This window comes from Procambarus clarkii, chromosome 89 (genome assembly GCF_040958095.1).
Source record: "Procambarus clarkii isolate CNS0578487 chromosome 89, FALCON_Pclarkii_2.0, whole genome shotgun sequence".
Taxonomy (NCBI): Eukaryota; Metazoa; Arthropoda; class Malacostraca; order Decapoda; family Cambaridae; genus Procambarus; species Procambarus clarkii.
The window spans coordinates 11247597-11262905 of NC_091238.1; the positions used below are offsets into that span (position 1 = coordinate 11247597).

At 34.1% G+C, this 15309-nt stretch overlaps 1 protein-coding gene across 3 annotated transcripts in view; it reads right to left on the bottom strand.

Moving 5' to 3' along the window:
• The window catches only part of Frl (formin-like protein), a 123599-nt gene that overhangs the window by 25435 nt on the left and 82855 nt on the right, over positions 1 to 15309 (bottom strand). For all 3 annotated transcript variants that reach the window (XM_045767086.2, XM_045767082.2, XM_045767085.2), the window contains exons 6-15: positions 14946 to 15022; positions 13976 to 14147; positions 11580 to 11723; positions 10137 to 10253; positions 9197 to 9313; positions 7263 to 7386; positions 6281 to 6576; positions 4842 to 5061; positions 2147 to 2274; positions 1310 to 1474 (exon numbers count right to left, since the gene is read on the bottom strand). In XM_045767086.2, coding sequence (XP_045623042.1) covers positions 1310 to 1474; positions 2147 to 2274; positions 4842 to 5061; positions 6281 to 6576; positions 7263 to 7386; positions 9197 to 9313; positions 10137 to 10253; positions 11580 to 11723; positions 13976 to 14147; positions 14946 to 15022 — 1560 coding nt within the window. The remainder of the gene's footprint in view (positions 1 to 1309; positions 1475 to 2146; positions 2275 to 4841; positions 5062 to 6280; positions 6577 to 7262; positions 7387 to 9196; positions 9314 to 10136; positions 10254 to 11579; positions 11724 to 13975; positions 14148 to 14945; positions 15023 to 15309) is intronic.

The window sequence follows — 15309 nt, forward strand, 5'->3', positions numbered from 1 at the left end:
GAAAATCAGATTAGCTATAAAAGTACACCACAATGAAGACTGTAGATGCAACATGCAAAACTTATCAAGATATTACAAAAACTATGTCAATGGGATTCATTTCAGCTGAGCATAGAGTGGCCACATTGGTGCCAGTGGTTGACTATTTATCTGTATTTTTATCTCCCTCTCCATTAAAGGCATTTTACCAGCATAAACAGAGTATTATAGCATACACCTGATCGAGTACATTTGTGCTGAACCCTTCTCTACTAAAGTTTCTTGTGGCATTCAAAATCTACTATTTTTCCCTATATTATACAAAAATTATTATGTTTATATTCCTACAAATAATGGAATCCACTTTTTATATTAAAATCACTTGGAAAAAGCAAGTTCTTAAATAAGTTGACCATTTAGGCAGTGAATATACTGGTTCACTTCAAAAGAAGTCTTATTTCTGGAATAGACTCCTTCAATTGCATCTAGCTCTTTCACAGACTGACTTCTACATTAACAGATGCCCCAATTTTGCAATTTTTTTGGCCAATATATTTGCACTGTATAGTTGGAAAAATGAGATACACAATGCCGGCTAACAAATTTAGAACAATATGTTCCTGCCTCTTGGAGTTGCTAGACCATTATGTCTAGTCATTGACATATATCATATATCATGTATGTCAATGGCTAGACATAATGGTCTAGCCAAAATGACATGACCATTTTGCATGTCTTACTGTCTTGGATACAATAAGACCTGAAAAATGCTAGCATAATACTGTACTGTACTGTAATATATATACCAAAAAACTTTCAACATTTGTTACAATATTGTAAAAGTATATAAAATGTGTAGAAAAGTTCAAATAAAAAGTAGGAATGCAACAGACTAAGAAACAATTTAAGGGGAATTACTAACAGACCTCTGATTATGTTCAAGGAGGAAACTAACAAACCCCCTCAAGGATGCTTGATTTATAGGCTATACTACACAAACAGTCTGACTGACCAAACCACAACATGAGTCTTGCCCATGGGAACACTGACCACTGAAACCATGGCAAGGTAAGGTCACCTTCCTCAATAATTTTAAAATGATTCTAAAATCTGCCATGAGGACACATCATAATGACATTGGGGACTTTCTTTGCACAACAATACAGTGGTAAAGAATGATTCAAGAGGTGCTCTCCAGATATCCTAAAGGACACCAACAAATTTCAGAACAGAAAAACCAAAAACAAAAAATGCAGTGATGACAAAAGCTAAACGTACGACCATCTTGTGCATTTAATGTAAGAATGAAATGATCTTCGGAGAAACTTACTGGTGTGACGATATGCACACTGTCGAAGAAGTTAGCAATGAAACTCATTATCTGAAGTTTGGTAGACAGTCTGTCAACTTTACTGAGCTGTAACATGTATTGATCCTCCTCTGTTAGTTGATTTACAGGCTTCCGTTCTCTCTCATATTCACGATACGCTTTAATCTGTCAAGAGATAAAATGAAAGTTAAAATAAAAATAGGAAAATAAAATGAAAGGAAAATTTTTTATGATGTTCTAAATGTTGCAGGCAAAAGTTACAATCATCACAAAATGAATTACAGTTGTAAGTAAGCTATTCTATTTCATTATTTTCTGTGTTATATTATGCTACAGTATGATGTTCTTAATTCTTTTGCACCTTTTCCTTTGGGAACCCCTCATTTTTAAGAGGAGAGCCACTTGTAGAATCTTCCCAGATACTTCAGACACCTTCCAGTATTCTGAAGACTATTGAACTAATACCAGAAATATTTGTCAGAATTTAACATGCTTGTTTGGCTAGTGTAGAAGTGAAGGAGTCATAACTGGGTTTAACTAGAAAACAAGACTGGAAATACTGACCAGCTTTATGATAGCATGTTTGCAAGAGCAGAAACAAATAGATAGAAAGGTTAAGTAATGTACCTATGCCAAATCTGAGATTTCAGTTTAGAAAATGTGTTCTTGAAGATTTTAACTTTCATCAGTGTTGCTGTATGGATAAATGTATCAGTGGATACATTTCCACTGGATATTCTAACAAAGGTTTCAAAGATATTTCTGACCACACAATTAAGACTATATAAAAATGCATGCATCATATAAAAATGTAATGCCTAAAAAATTCAAGCTAACCTCTGCATCAGTAGGAACCATTCGTTGAAGCAATTCCACACTATCTACATTAAGCGTCTTCAGATCCAAGGAATTCACAGCCTTGCTCACAACATCAAATGGAAGATCCAGTTTTCTTCGAGAGATGGCTGAAAAAAAAAACATGGAGGAGGTTGCCGACAATTCATATAACAAAGAAATATACCTATATAGAAAGATTGCTAACAATTTTTACTTAATTAAACATAATTGCTCAAAATTATTTATATTGTACAGCAAATATTACTTTGAGTAACTCATAAAAGCTGCATTGTACAAGAAACTGCTCCTCTCCTTGCAAACAGTTTTCCGGCACATAGAAGTTTATCAGTTAATGTATGATTAATCTACTCTCAAAGTTATTATGGTAAATATAAAGAAAAAAATGCCTATCTAATGCATTTCTGAATAACACTGTCAGTACACACATTCTCCTAATTGTATTGTCATGAATCTAATATATAAAGGATTTTAGGTATCATAACATTATTCAACTTCACATTCATCATAGTACAGGAGTCCTCAGCTTATGATATGATCCTAATTTTCTGTCTTAAGTCAACTGGTCAGAACTTAGAACACAATCTCCCAAAGGCATAATACTCTAAATGTGAGAAGTTCCCAAAGCACCAAAAATTGGTATATTAAACAAATTTAAATATTAATAATGTTATATAAACACTGGGTTTATTTACCTTGATTACTACAGTTACCTTGTTTATTGGATTTGATAATTATTAAGGAGATACTTAATTAGTGAAGAAAGAAGAGATAGAAGGTAACAACCCAAGCATTTCAATATTGGAAATAACAACACAGGCTGAATTTGCATGGTCTACACTTATACCAATTCTTTGATACTAGTGACGAGTGTTGGATGGTTTATCCTATACAAATGCAATTTGTGTTACTATTTCTCCTGTCTATGATTTCCTTATTATTATGTACACTTTCATTTCCAATGTCATGGCTTCTCTTTATTGGCCCTGATGTGCCACCATTAATATTTTCTTATTAACCATGGTTAGGGTTTTGTTTGCCGAAGAAATTTGATAATTGATCCTAGATTTCCCCACCATGCTTGAGGAGGAGCACAAAGCAGTGGATTGAGCAAGTGTTTAGTCATCGTAAGTACAAGTCTTACGGAAGGCCTGTACAAGTTACTAACTAGCTGGGGAAGGCCTGTACAAGTTACTAACTAGCTGGGGAAGGCCTGTACAAGTTACTAACTAGCTGGGGAAGGCCTGTACAAGTTACTAACTAGCTGGGGAAGGCCTGTACAAGTTACTAACTAGCTGGGGAAGGCCTGTACAAGTTACTAACTAGCACTAATGGGTTGGCATAGCCATGAACTGTTAGTAGCTCAGTCAAGGATATGGCTACCAAACATTTATGCAATTTTTGAATCATGTCTGCTGTACTGTTTATATTTTGGGGGCTTGGATTTCCACTTGCCAACTACCCATACAGGGAACAAAAACTTTCTTGCATCTCCGACTGAATTTGTGTCCAACTTCCACTGATGTCCTCCTTGCCCTCCCTCTTTTTAATTTGAGTAGGCATCCTTAATCCACTTTATCTATTCCTCTCAACTGTATACTGTATGTAGTTATCATATCCCCTCTATTTTTTCTCTAAGATTGTGAGGATGAGTTCTCTTAACCTATCCTCATATTCCTCAGGCCTCTTAATTCTGGTAATAATCTAGTTGCAAACCTCTGATCTTTCTCAAGTTTCCGTTTATGCTTCATAAGGTGTAGATAATGCATACTCAAGCAATGATCTCACATAAGCAGTGTATGGACTTGAATGCTTCCTTGTTTAGATTCTTAAATGGCATTCTTATGCTTACTAACTTCCCATATGTTGCTGATGTTATCCTGCTCACATGAGCTTCTTGTGTTAGTGTTGGAATTACATCTACTTCTAGGGCTTTTTCAATTATTGCTTTTTGTACAGTAAGGTAATTATCAGGATAAAGCACCAAGCCATTACAACTATTTACATTGAATTCCAGCAGTCATTTATCTGCCCTCTCCTGAAGTTTGTTAAGGTCTTCTTGCAGCATCTTCCAGTCCTCTTCAATTCTTACTCTACTCATTAACTTTGCATTACCTGCAAACAATCACTGACACATACGAGCTCACTCCCTCTGAGGTCATTTATAAAAATTAAAGAGAAACGTGCCAGTGGGAGGATGTCGGAAAGTAGTCTAGTGGATGGGCCTGGGAAAGGAGAGGGCTGGTGGTGGACCAAGGGTGGTGTTGACATCTTACAAGTTACATCTGTTTACTGTTACGGGCAAAGTATGATGAGTAGAAATTTGTGTTACTTTTCTCAACACCAGTGCACAAAATTTATACAATACTCTAAAGACTAAATAATGGTTTTGAAATTTGTTTCCAAGTATTCACCTAAACTGTTGCTAGAGGCCAGTGCCAAAATCATTGGGGAGGGGGGGGGGCAGTATGTGATTGTGGCCCATTGTTCTCTCTCGAATTGTGGTGACCATGACCTGACCATGTTGGGCACTTATCCCACAGCAATCATGATACAAAGCTGGGTGAGGCTAGCCCTAACATCTGGCCTCCTACCTCAAGCAGATAAGACATTCTAATTTATAGATATAAAGTGCAATTGGTTCATATAAAGTTACTCAAAATACAGAAAAACTTACCAATATTTCTTAAGCGGGTATGTTCCATCAGAGAAGTTAATTCTAGCTTCTTAATTCTTTTACTACCAAAAGCGTGTAGAGAATCAACCTCTGAAACATCTCCATTGGCTTTGCCAGAACCTCCTCCTAAACCGATTTTGAAATGTTCTTCAAATTCTAGGAAGTCAATGACATTAAACAGTTTTTCATCATCAAGTTCATTGAAAACTGTTCCTCGTACCTATGGAGAAAATCACACCAAGTTCAAAGAACTGTATTAATAATATTAATTCATTAACAATATTATTCTCCAAGCACCACACAAGATTTCTCAAGAGTGACCATTTCAACTATAATTCTTGATTTCTCATGTTTTGTACCACTATCACTCCTTCATGCAGCACTCTGTCTACATCTCTTCCTATCTAGAGTTTTCCATCTTGGGCTTTCACTGCACCAGCCCATTCTTTTCCCCAACTCTGTTAAGCCTGAAGTTAAGCCTCAACTTCACCAATACAAGTTCCTCGTTTGTCAAATACTCATCCCAGGTATTTAAACTGATCCCCCACTGTGTGCTGGGAGATGGAGGATGAAAGTACCATAGTTGTGTGCTGTGGAATGGACTGAAAAATGTGATGATTACACTGGTATATACAGTACATATTCTTATCCTGACCTCAGGAGGGAGGTCTAGGTAAGAATACTGGAGAAAAATGTAAACTTAGTTAATGATACAAGTTAATGGAGTAGGTCATTTAATTTATGTAAATGATGCAGGTCTTTCAGCAGTGATAGAAAATTATGTATATTACTTAAAAGTTTCAAGTTTCTGTCAGAGAAAACTGATAAAAGTACATTTGGACACGAGTAAAGTTATTGCTGGGAAGAGAGAAGAAAATTGTGTGATGAAATAGAACAGGTCCTGTCCCAATTAGTCCATTTGAGCAAGGTGCCACTGTTTAACTTTTGTATGAAAGGTCAAATCTAATATCAATATTAAGTGAGTTGACTGGAAATGGATAAACAATATTTACTGCTAAATGCTATAACACTGTTTTGAAAATAGTGCTGTAATCTTAAGATGAAATTCCAAAGGAGTAAAAAATAAAGTTAAATTTAGAGTACAGTACCTGTAAATCAATCATCAGTCATTTAAAATAAAAAAGTGGTAGTGAAGAGATGAATGATCGGTGAAGAAATAGGTCCAAAAGATATAATTATAAATTTATATCAGCAAGATCAGTGACAATACAAAACATACTGGAGCTAATTTAAATGTATAAACAATGAAAAGTGGAAGAGATTCTTCATACACTGCTCTGTTACAGTAGAAAACAGTGAGCAAAATGTATACACAAATACTTTAGATATATATACAAGCTAATCTTACATGTTCCATTATTTTTTGGCAGTAATAATACTAAGTACTGTGATATCAACACATGTAGATGTCTGCTCACCTGATTGGGCTTCAGAGCGACCCAATTGAGTGTCGGTAGCTTATACTTCGTGTTAACTTTCTTCTTTATCGTCATCGAGTCAGGTGGAGCAACCAAGTTCATTCCAGGTGCTGGAGGTGGTGGTCGCAGTCCACTGCTCATTCCCATCGGCAATTTTGGTGGCGCAGGTGGTGTGGAACATCCCAGAGGTGGCGGTGGCGGTGGTGGAGCAAAGAAACTAGACACACCTGGTGGTGGTGGTGGTGGGGGTGGAGGTGCAGGAGCCAGTGCTTCAGTGCCCGATCTTTCTACACCACCTAAGAGCACATAAGAGAATATTTAACAAAACAATTCACTTCTAGATTTTAACTGGAACAGGAGTTTACTTTCAAGCTAACAATTCACAAAGTGATGCATTTATATTACACCCATAATTATAGCAGAATATGTTTTATTTCTCATTTTGTTACTATGTATTCATAAAAAAGTATCATTGCTCGTATGATCAAATGATTTTAACATGTTCGTGAATAATTTGTTAAAATATTTTTGCCTGTAAATTACTATTTTTTTAAATTAAACCTAACCAGTATATGGCAATGACTTCATAATAAGAAATACTGAAAAAATTAATAAACTTATTTGTTTATGGTGGGGTTAATTATATATATATATATATACCTTGTTAAATAGAGAAGATAAAAAACTATAGATATTCCTTGTTAAAGAGAAGATAAAAAACTATAGATATTCCTTGTTAAAGAGAAGATAAAAAACTATAGATATTCCTTGTTAAAGAGAAGATAAAAAACTATAGATATTCCTTGTTAAAGAGAAGATAAAAAATTTGTAATTATTCTTCCACACAAGAAAAAGCTGTTTATGAACATATAATTAACTTCAATGGTTATGTGCAAATCAAATACCTGCAAATACAAAATAGAAATGCTAATTTATACATTAAATAATGTAAATTTTTCATAGATTTATCAACCAAACTTACTTGGACTTGATCTTGCAAGATTTTCAAGCTCTAGGATTTGTTTTTCCAACATCGATTGTCTTTGACGAGATTCTTCACTTTTCTGATTGACTTCTCTCCGTAGAGTTGACACCTCCTCTTGAACCTTACAAAATATAAATACACACAGATGATGGATGTATTTAAGACTTTGCTTCATGTTGGATTTTAACTACAAACAAATTGTCAACAGCATTTGATAGCTTAAGACAATGGCACATTACTATACAAGCCTCTCTAACACTAATAAATTATCATCATTGTGAACACCAATGCACATGTGTACAACATGCAGACATATTTAGACACAAGTCTAAATTATCTTTATTATCATTATTATTGTTACTGTTATCGTCATCATTTTCTGATCTATATTACCTGATTGCTCCTGTATGTAAACTTCTGTTCTTACCACATATGGAGCTGTTGACTATGCCTAGTCAACATTTAGCACTGGTGCAATATCAAGATGCTGTAGGAAATAGGAAAGATGGACCAGGACAGCCTCTTTAAACTGACAGAGACAGGATAAGAGAACACAGATGGAAGTTGGAAACATAAATGAGTTGACAAAATGTGAGGAAATGTTTGTTCTATCCCGATGGTCGTCAAACTGAATGCACCAAAACAAGAAGTTGTGGTAGCTAACTCCATCTATAGCTTTAAGGCCAGATATGACAAAGCATTTGAGCATCAGAAAAGTTAAAATAAACTACAACTGTTACAAAAAGGACAGTAGGTGGGCTTACAGATAGATCTCTTCCTTGTAGTCAGCATCACTTATGAAATTACACTTGGACAATTACACTGGAGATTTCTCAATCCAGCCTAGAATAACCTCAAAAAGGCTAAAAACCCATTCAGCCTCTACTTGGTATCAAAGAAGTCCCAAAGGAGTTCTCAGTTAATCACTGGTTTGTCCACTCGGCTGCTACTAAGAATCGCTATAGTGTGTTAATACACAATGAGTGTATTCATACAGTATTCATGACAATCGACTTGATAATGGTCCAGGATGGACTGAAACGTCCTCATATTTTCAGTTTCTAGTGTGTGGTTTGGTGAATACAGTATTCAGGTGTTGCATAGAGTACGTCAATGGGTTGGAGCTCCAACTGGCACTATTCTGCAGCATACTTAAGCTTAATCCCTTGTGTGTGTTTACATTTTAAGTGTTTCTGTCTATGCAAGTTACTCTTGCCTAAGGAACCAATTGAGTAATACCGTTCATAAATGGGACTTAAATGTAGAGGAAAAGCTTTTTTCTGAGACACTATCCCCCCATTCCCTGCTGTCCCAACTACTCCTGTACTTAAGATAGGCTCTTTTATGTTAGAATGGGTAGTCAGGGCATCCTTTAAACATGTAGGTGCCAAATCCTGGTGGAGTTTGTGAGTAGTGGCCAGGGAGGACAATGATTAACAGAGTACTCCTTGATAGTCTCTCTGATGTTGAGTAGTGCTTGGGAAACAGTTTGAGTGTATTGTACTTTAATGAACCTTCTTGAAGTCATTTCAGTCTACTGTACATTAAGAGTACTGTAGTGTCTTCCTTGCACCAGTATCACTTGATAAGAGATCTTTATAAAAGATCCCTGTTGCATTGGTGCAAGAACAGCAGTCTTTCCCTGACTGTGCTGAAAAACTGAAAAGTTTTTCAGTCCCTGTTCACTCAAAGTGAAAAGTTCACTTGAGTAAAAAGTCCCTGTTCACTCAAAAGCCTTAATAATAATAATAATAATAATAATAATAATAATAATAATTAATAATAAATAATAAATCAATAATTAATAATAATAATTAATAAATCAATAATAATAAATCAATAATAAATATTATTTACTGTATAATAATATTATTATTATTATTATTACCAATGTTATTAAAAACATAATTCAGAGGTAATAAGTCACATACCTGACAATGAATATTCTCCAACTCCTCCTTTTGTCTGCGCATGTCAACCAATTCGCCCTCTAATTCGACTAATTTTGCTAAAGATTCAGCTTCCATTTCAGACATTCGTTCTGCCATCTGAGTGGAGTAAAATCATTGTGATGTATTATTTGTAACCTAGTGTCTTTGTAACCTATACTATCAGAATGTGTTCCGAGTATTTTTGTACTGCTATGTTTCTTGAAGCAATTTTAAGTTATACAAGAACTTGTAATTCTGAAAGACACATTTATTAATGTCTACAACAGTTAAAATATTTCCATATATTCTACAATCAACACTTCCATATAATTTTGAAGATACCTTACTCTCATTATAGGATACACAAATTAATCAAACTCTTATGAACCATGCTATCTATTTCTTAATTACCAAAAGGCACCTTTTGTCTAACCTTTGTCTAACTTTCAAAACTTTCTTGAAAATATTTCTATTTATTTTTAATATTTAACAGAACCAAAATAGTTTTTTGAAATAAACATCAAAATTCCTACTTTTTCAGTACAGTACTGTACCTATGTATTTTGTTTTTCACATGTTGTTTAGAACTGATAGTACAGTAATCTATCACCTTCATTTCCAGCACACTCGTCCCAACCATTTAATATTAGCACGTACTCCAATGGATAAATTTATTCTCACAGAACTACTGGATCACTTATGTATATAACTCCTATTTATACATACATACATACATAATCATTACAATATTTCCCACTTTTATGCAGTGGGAAGGCATTAGCCTATTGAAAAAGATGTATAACATAACACTTTGTTAGTTAATCAAATTCTAGTCTTAAAAAAGTAGGATTTATCCTGTTTTCATAGTGACCTAAATTAGCATGCTGTTTTCAAATAGAGTACACAATATTTTAGCATATAATATTAGCTTTTAACATACATGAGCTAATTCGTCTTCCAATTCTGCTACCCTTTCTAATGCTGCTGTTTTAGTTTCACTGTCCTCCATGAGCGCTGCAACATCAAACACATTGTCTAGATACGCAGATATTTGAATCTGAAAAATATACATATATAAATTAATTAAAAATTTCTCTCTCATTTTGGCATCAGTAATACAAACACTAATGTACAAAAATATGTAAATGCAAATTGATATTTATGACTTATTCACGATGATATTTTGCAAACGTCTATCAACAGTGTAGATGTATGCATATCAATTGATACTATAAACAGTCTTGAATAGAGTACAACACAACACTAAGGCTGTGTGGGCTGCCTATCTGGCAAAGATAATGTATACAAGACTGATTTAAGAAACTTTGTTTAAAATTTGCCATACAATATGGAAAATAATCTTCAAAACACTGAAAAAGACTTCAGCAAATTTATACTACCATGCTTATATTGAAATGATAATGGCTATACTTGCTGGAACTTCAATATTTATACGTATAGGTATGATACTGCTTGTGTAAGTTCTATACTGAACATCAAGCAATAGAATAGTCAGTTTTTGTCATCTAGCAGTAAATAGGCATCTGAGAGTTAAACAAATGTTATGGGCTGAACATTGGGGGGAGCATAGACATTTACCTAGTGCAGTCTCAATAAGCGTACACACTTTCTGTCCCCAACAATGGAAAACGGAAGCTACTACACTACCAATGTTGAGGACAGTGATGGAAATAGTGGAGTACTTGGGTGTATGCCATAGACCTACTTCCCAATTTTCATGTTTTTTTATGTAAAATTTCTGTACTAACAGTCATTTATTAGCTATCATTTGTAAAGTTTCTACCAATTAAAATTAAGTCTCTTTTGTTTTAATTCTGGATGGAGCCCTCTTGTAATCCCTAAGCATAACTCTTGGATATAACCTTAGCATTTACTGTATCTAGTTACCAAAACCCATTTCCATGACTGGTCCAGGGGGCACACCTCAAAGGAGCCAAGTGCTCCCACTGGATCCCATTCCCTCAGTCTGATCTGCATGATTTAATGCAGTGCTGAAGAAGTCAGTCGTTTCCCCAAGAAACATGATTTTATAGCACATAATCAAAGGCAAAAGTAATCAAACATGGTATAAAAATACAGTAGTTACTTTTGCTTCCAGAGAAACATTTAGGTTACATAAAACAGCAGAGTTTCCAGGAGCTTCACTGCAACTGTTGCCAACCTCAGACCACCTAGCCTCTGTGTTAGTTCCTTTAACACTTTACTTTGCCTCTCTCCTTCTTGAAATTCTGTTTCAAGCTTAACTATCTCATATAGTACAGTACCAAAGTCTCAAGTTATGCTCTAAAAGAAAAAAATAAGCACATTCATAGTGAGTTCTTTGAAGTTTACCTTTAAAGGAAAATACTTAATAAAATTTTACCTGTAATTCTTCACTTTCGTGATGTCTCAACTTCTCTAAAAAGTCATCTATACCGAGTTGTGTGAATTCATATTGAAGGTGTACACGGAAATTCATATCCTCCACACTGTGAACTACTATGTTGATAAACTGCATACATGCTACCTGTTTGAAAATAGCAAAGAGTACATAATTAAATACAAATTTAGTCACTGAGAAGTGATGAAGATGAAGCAGTGCTGCTGATAAAAAAGGTGTATTTGAAATGATCAAAATATTTAGGAAAAGGAAGGGGAACATGAAGAAAAGTAAAGCTTATAAATTAATTATGCACCAAGTAAAGAAGTGGAAATAACAACCTTCACTGTGGAATATGATAATTCAGTATGAAAGTGGTGGTTCATGATGGCTCAGAATCCCTATTTCTCATTATGAGATAAATGTCCTTATAAATTCCTTCACTTTCCTCTTAATTAAATCAACTCCACTTAAATATTTTTTCAAGACCCTCCAGAATATTGTAAGAAAGAGAACTGCTTTTGCATCTCAAGTACACTTTATGCATATACTATTAAATGCTGACATTATTATTTTGCATTTTCATAGCTATACCAAGACTTTAAATGCTGCATTACATCTTAATCTCCAGCACATGTTAATTCTGCAGGTTTCCCTTCAGTTCAACTTCCAGCACACCCTCCACAAGCTTGCTATACCATTGGACTTCCTTGGAGCATGGCTCACCTTCATAGTCATATTTCCCTGAAGACATTTTATGCATCCTACTCTCATCCTTCGGTTTGATTACTTAGGCAAAACACAGTGGTAACTGTAATTGAGCAACTCTTCATATCTTATTCCCTAAATACCATAATTGCACAAATAGAACCTGCAACTACTATAAAGCTTAGCAAAGCATATGATAATTTTACAATGTGAGGGCTCTCCCCCACCTCTGCCTACACTGTCACCACCACCATTACCAGCTCACTGTATGCCATCACCACCACCTCGTTCACACCATAAAATCATGAGCCACCATCACCAAGAATATCATCACCTTGTACAACTTTAATGCAAGGTTAGGAGAGGCATATGTTTGTTTCAACACAAGTGATCTTTTTATTACTTCTGTCCTTGTCTTAATTTGTATTAACATTATGCTAACATAGGTTCTCAAAATATTCACGATAAAAATGATGTAGAGATGCCAAGAGGCATTCTCAAGTTTCCTTTATTCTTATGGTCATATACTCTTATGAATGAGTAGAGCCCAATCCAGGAAGTGGCCAGGATACTCCAGTGTATAATTTACCAGAATGTGGTGAACTAATTCCCTTTGATACTGCTAAATATAGAAAGCAGTCTGAAAAGGAAAGGTGTTACTTTTTAATGCAATACACTTAATCTTTTTTTTTTCAAAAATGTTGTATTTTCTCTAGGTAAATTACTTTTCACCCTCTAGTAGTGAAAAATTAGTTAATGAGGATGAGAATGATGTCAAACTCTCAACCTTAATATAAATAATAATAAAAAAATTCTACTTATTCTTTGATGTATTTTTTCTACTGAACAGCAAACTTAAGATCCCCTTATATATTTTGAAATTGTATGTACAGTACTCTTACATTTGACATGAAATAATGATTTGTATTTTTTCATATTTCTTCTCAATACTTTATATTTTGAAGTTGTTCCTTCAACCTTTCTCTTGAATAGTAAGCTTAAAAGATATCATAATAATAATTACTGCTACTCCAATTCCCACAATGGTACAGCATGCTATAAAAGTTATGAGGATTGAGAAGCAATGATGAAAAGTGTCAGAAGTCAATAGCAAAAATACATTACATAATTTGCTTAAAATTACTATAGTAAAAATAAATTTAACACAAAGCACTGCACATACATGACAAATTTATTATTTTCTTTCTTTATGTTTTTCAAAGATTTTTTTAATACTAGGAAAAAATTCAGTACAGTAATGCAAAATGCTTTGTGAAATATAAACAAACTCTACATAAATAAAAAAAAAAAAAAACATGTGCAATACAATGTTGTACATTACAGTAATTAAAACAATATTTATTTAAAATAAGAGTCCATATTGGTAGTTTCATATTGTCCATTTTAATGGACTCTGCATAAGAAGTTGAGCTAGGTTTGCTTTGGTGTGGTCAAGATAATGCTTGATCAGGATATGCTAGGTAATTTTGGTAGAGTTTGGTTTAAAGCAAGCTGAAAAAGGAGCGAGGAGAGCCGGTTGAAAATCGGTTGTTGTAGCTAATTAACTTGAGTAAAGAGGTCCAGTGGCAGGTCAGTAAGTTTTTTTCCCTGTAAGATTTGGGCCCAATTCAGAGTTCTGGAAAATATAATATTTTACGATTTTTTCAACTCAACACAAGACAACTACTCACCATGAATTCTATGTGGAAGCACTCATAGTTGGAAAAATATGCCATGAGGGTCTGGAAGCGCTGAGACTCGCCACAAACATCTTTGAAGTTATCAAAGGCATTAAGTATAATTTCATGGCCACCTTTGACTAAACAGATGGCTGCTAGGAGTTCTAAGACAAGAGCTTTTGTCCTGTGAAATCAAAGAATAACAAAATATAAACATAACAATTACATACACAATATACACAAGAATTTATATAGTATAGCAATCATCATTAAAGTTACCAACAATAATGTCCATGCCATATATTAATACTGAACAAAAAACTGCAATGTTTAATTATTTTATTAATACAGTACAAGGATTGTCTTAAGAGCTGAAAATATTGAAACCACTTTTATACACTTGCTAAAGAAAATTTTCCTCATGCTTGTGTCACTTGAAATAGAGCACCCTCAATTTTGTTCTGAAGACAGAAACAAACTTCATTACTCGAAGTCAAACAAATTCAAACACCAAGAATGTTATTCAACAAGCACTTCTCTATGCCAACTACAAACCTTTCATTCTCAGGATAAGTTACCTATACAGTATTTATGGAGTGAGGAAATTAATAAACAAGAATTTTTGCGCTACCGGTCACAGGACGAGTATGGGGGGTACACAATAAACTAGCTGCCTCAAGCAACAACAATCGAGGATGCCAGGACAACTTTAAAATAACTCAACAGTTTGATCAGGTTATTTAATTTCATATTGTAAATATTTACTTTCCCTAATTTCTATAGTCTTCCAAGAATTGTGAATATAATCATTAAGAAAATTTAAGCATTATTTTGTTTGGGTAAACAACATTTTTGCTGAGCAGTATGAATATGTCACGTGCCTAGTTGTAAATAGAGAAATTCAAGAATGAATTAAATACATTAGCAAGAAAAACAGCTAAATACAGTACATACAACACAGACACAGTAGCAGTGAACTCACCGTAAACTTCTGTGATTTAGACTGAGAGCGATGCACCCGATAGCTTCACGGTGCTCAAACACCAGGTTAAAGCCATACTGAAAAACAATAAAAAAATTTACATTATATTGTCTATTCACTTACAGCAATAATGTATGCATGGTGCCAAAATTGTTATGCATTAGCTTTTGCTAAACAAATTACTAAAAGTTACAAGGATGTTGAAAATTAAAAAAATTATCTGTAATATCATTACAGCCATATAATTCAATCATAATACAACTTAATATATATGGCATTTAATACTGTGCATATATTTAATTTAACAACCTAGTTCTGCACTGTACAGTATTTACAAAAAATAACTGAAACACACACACAGTCG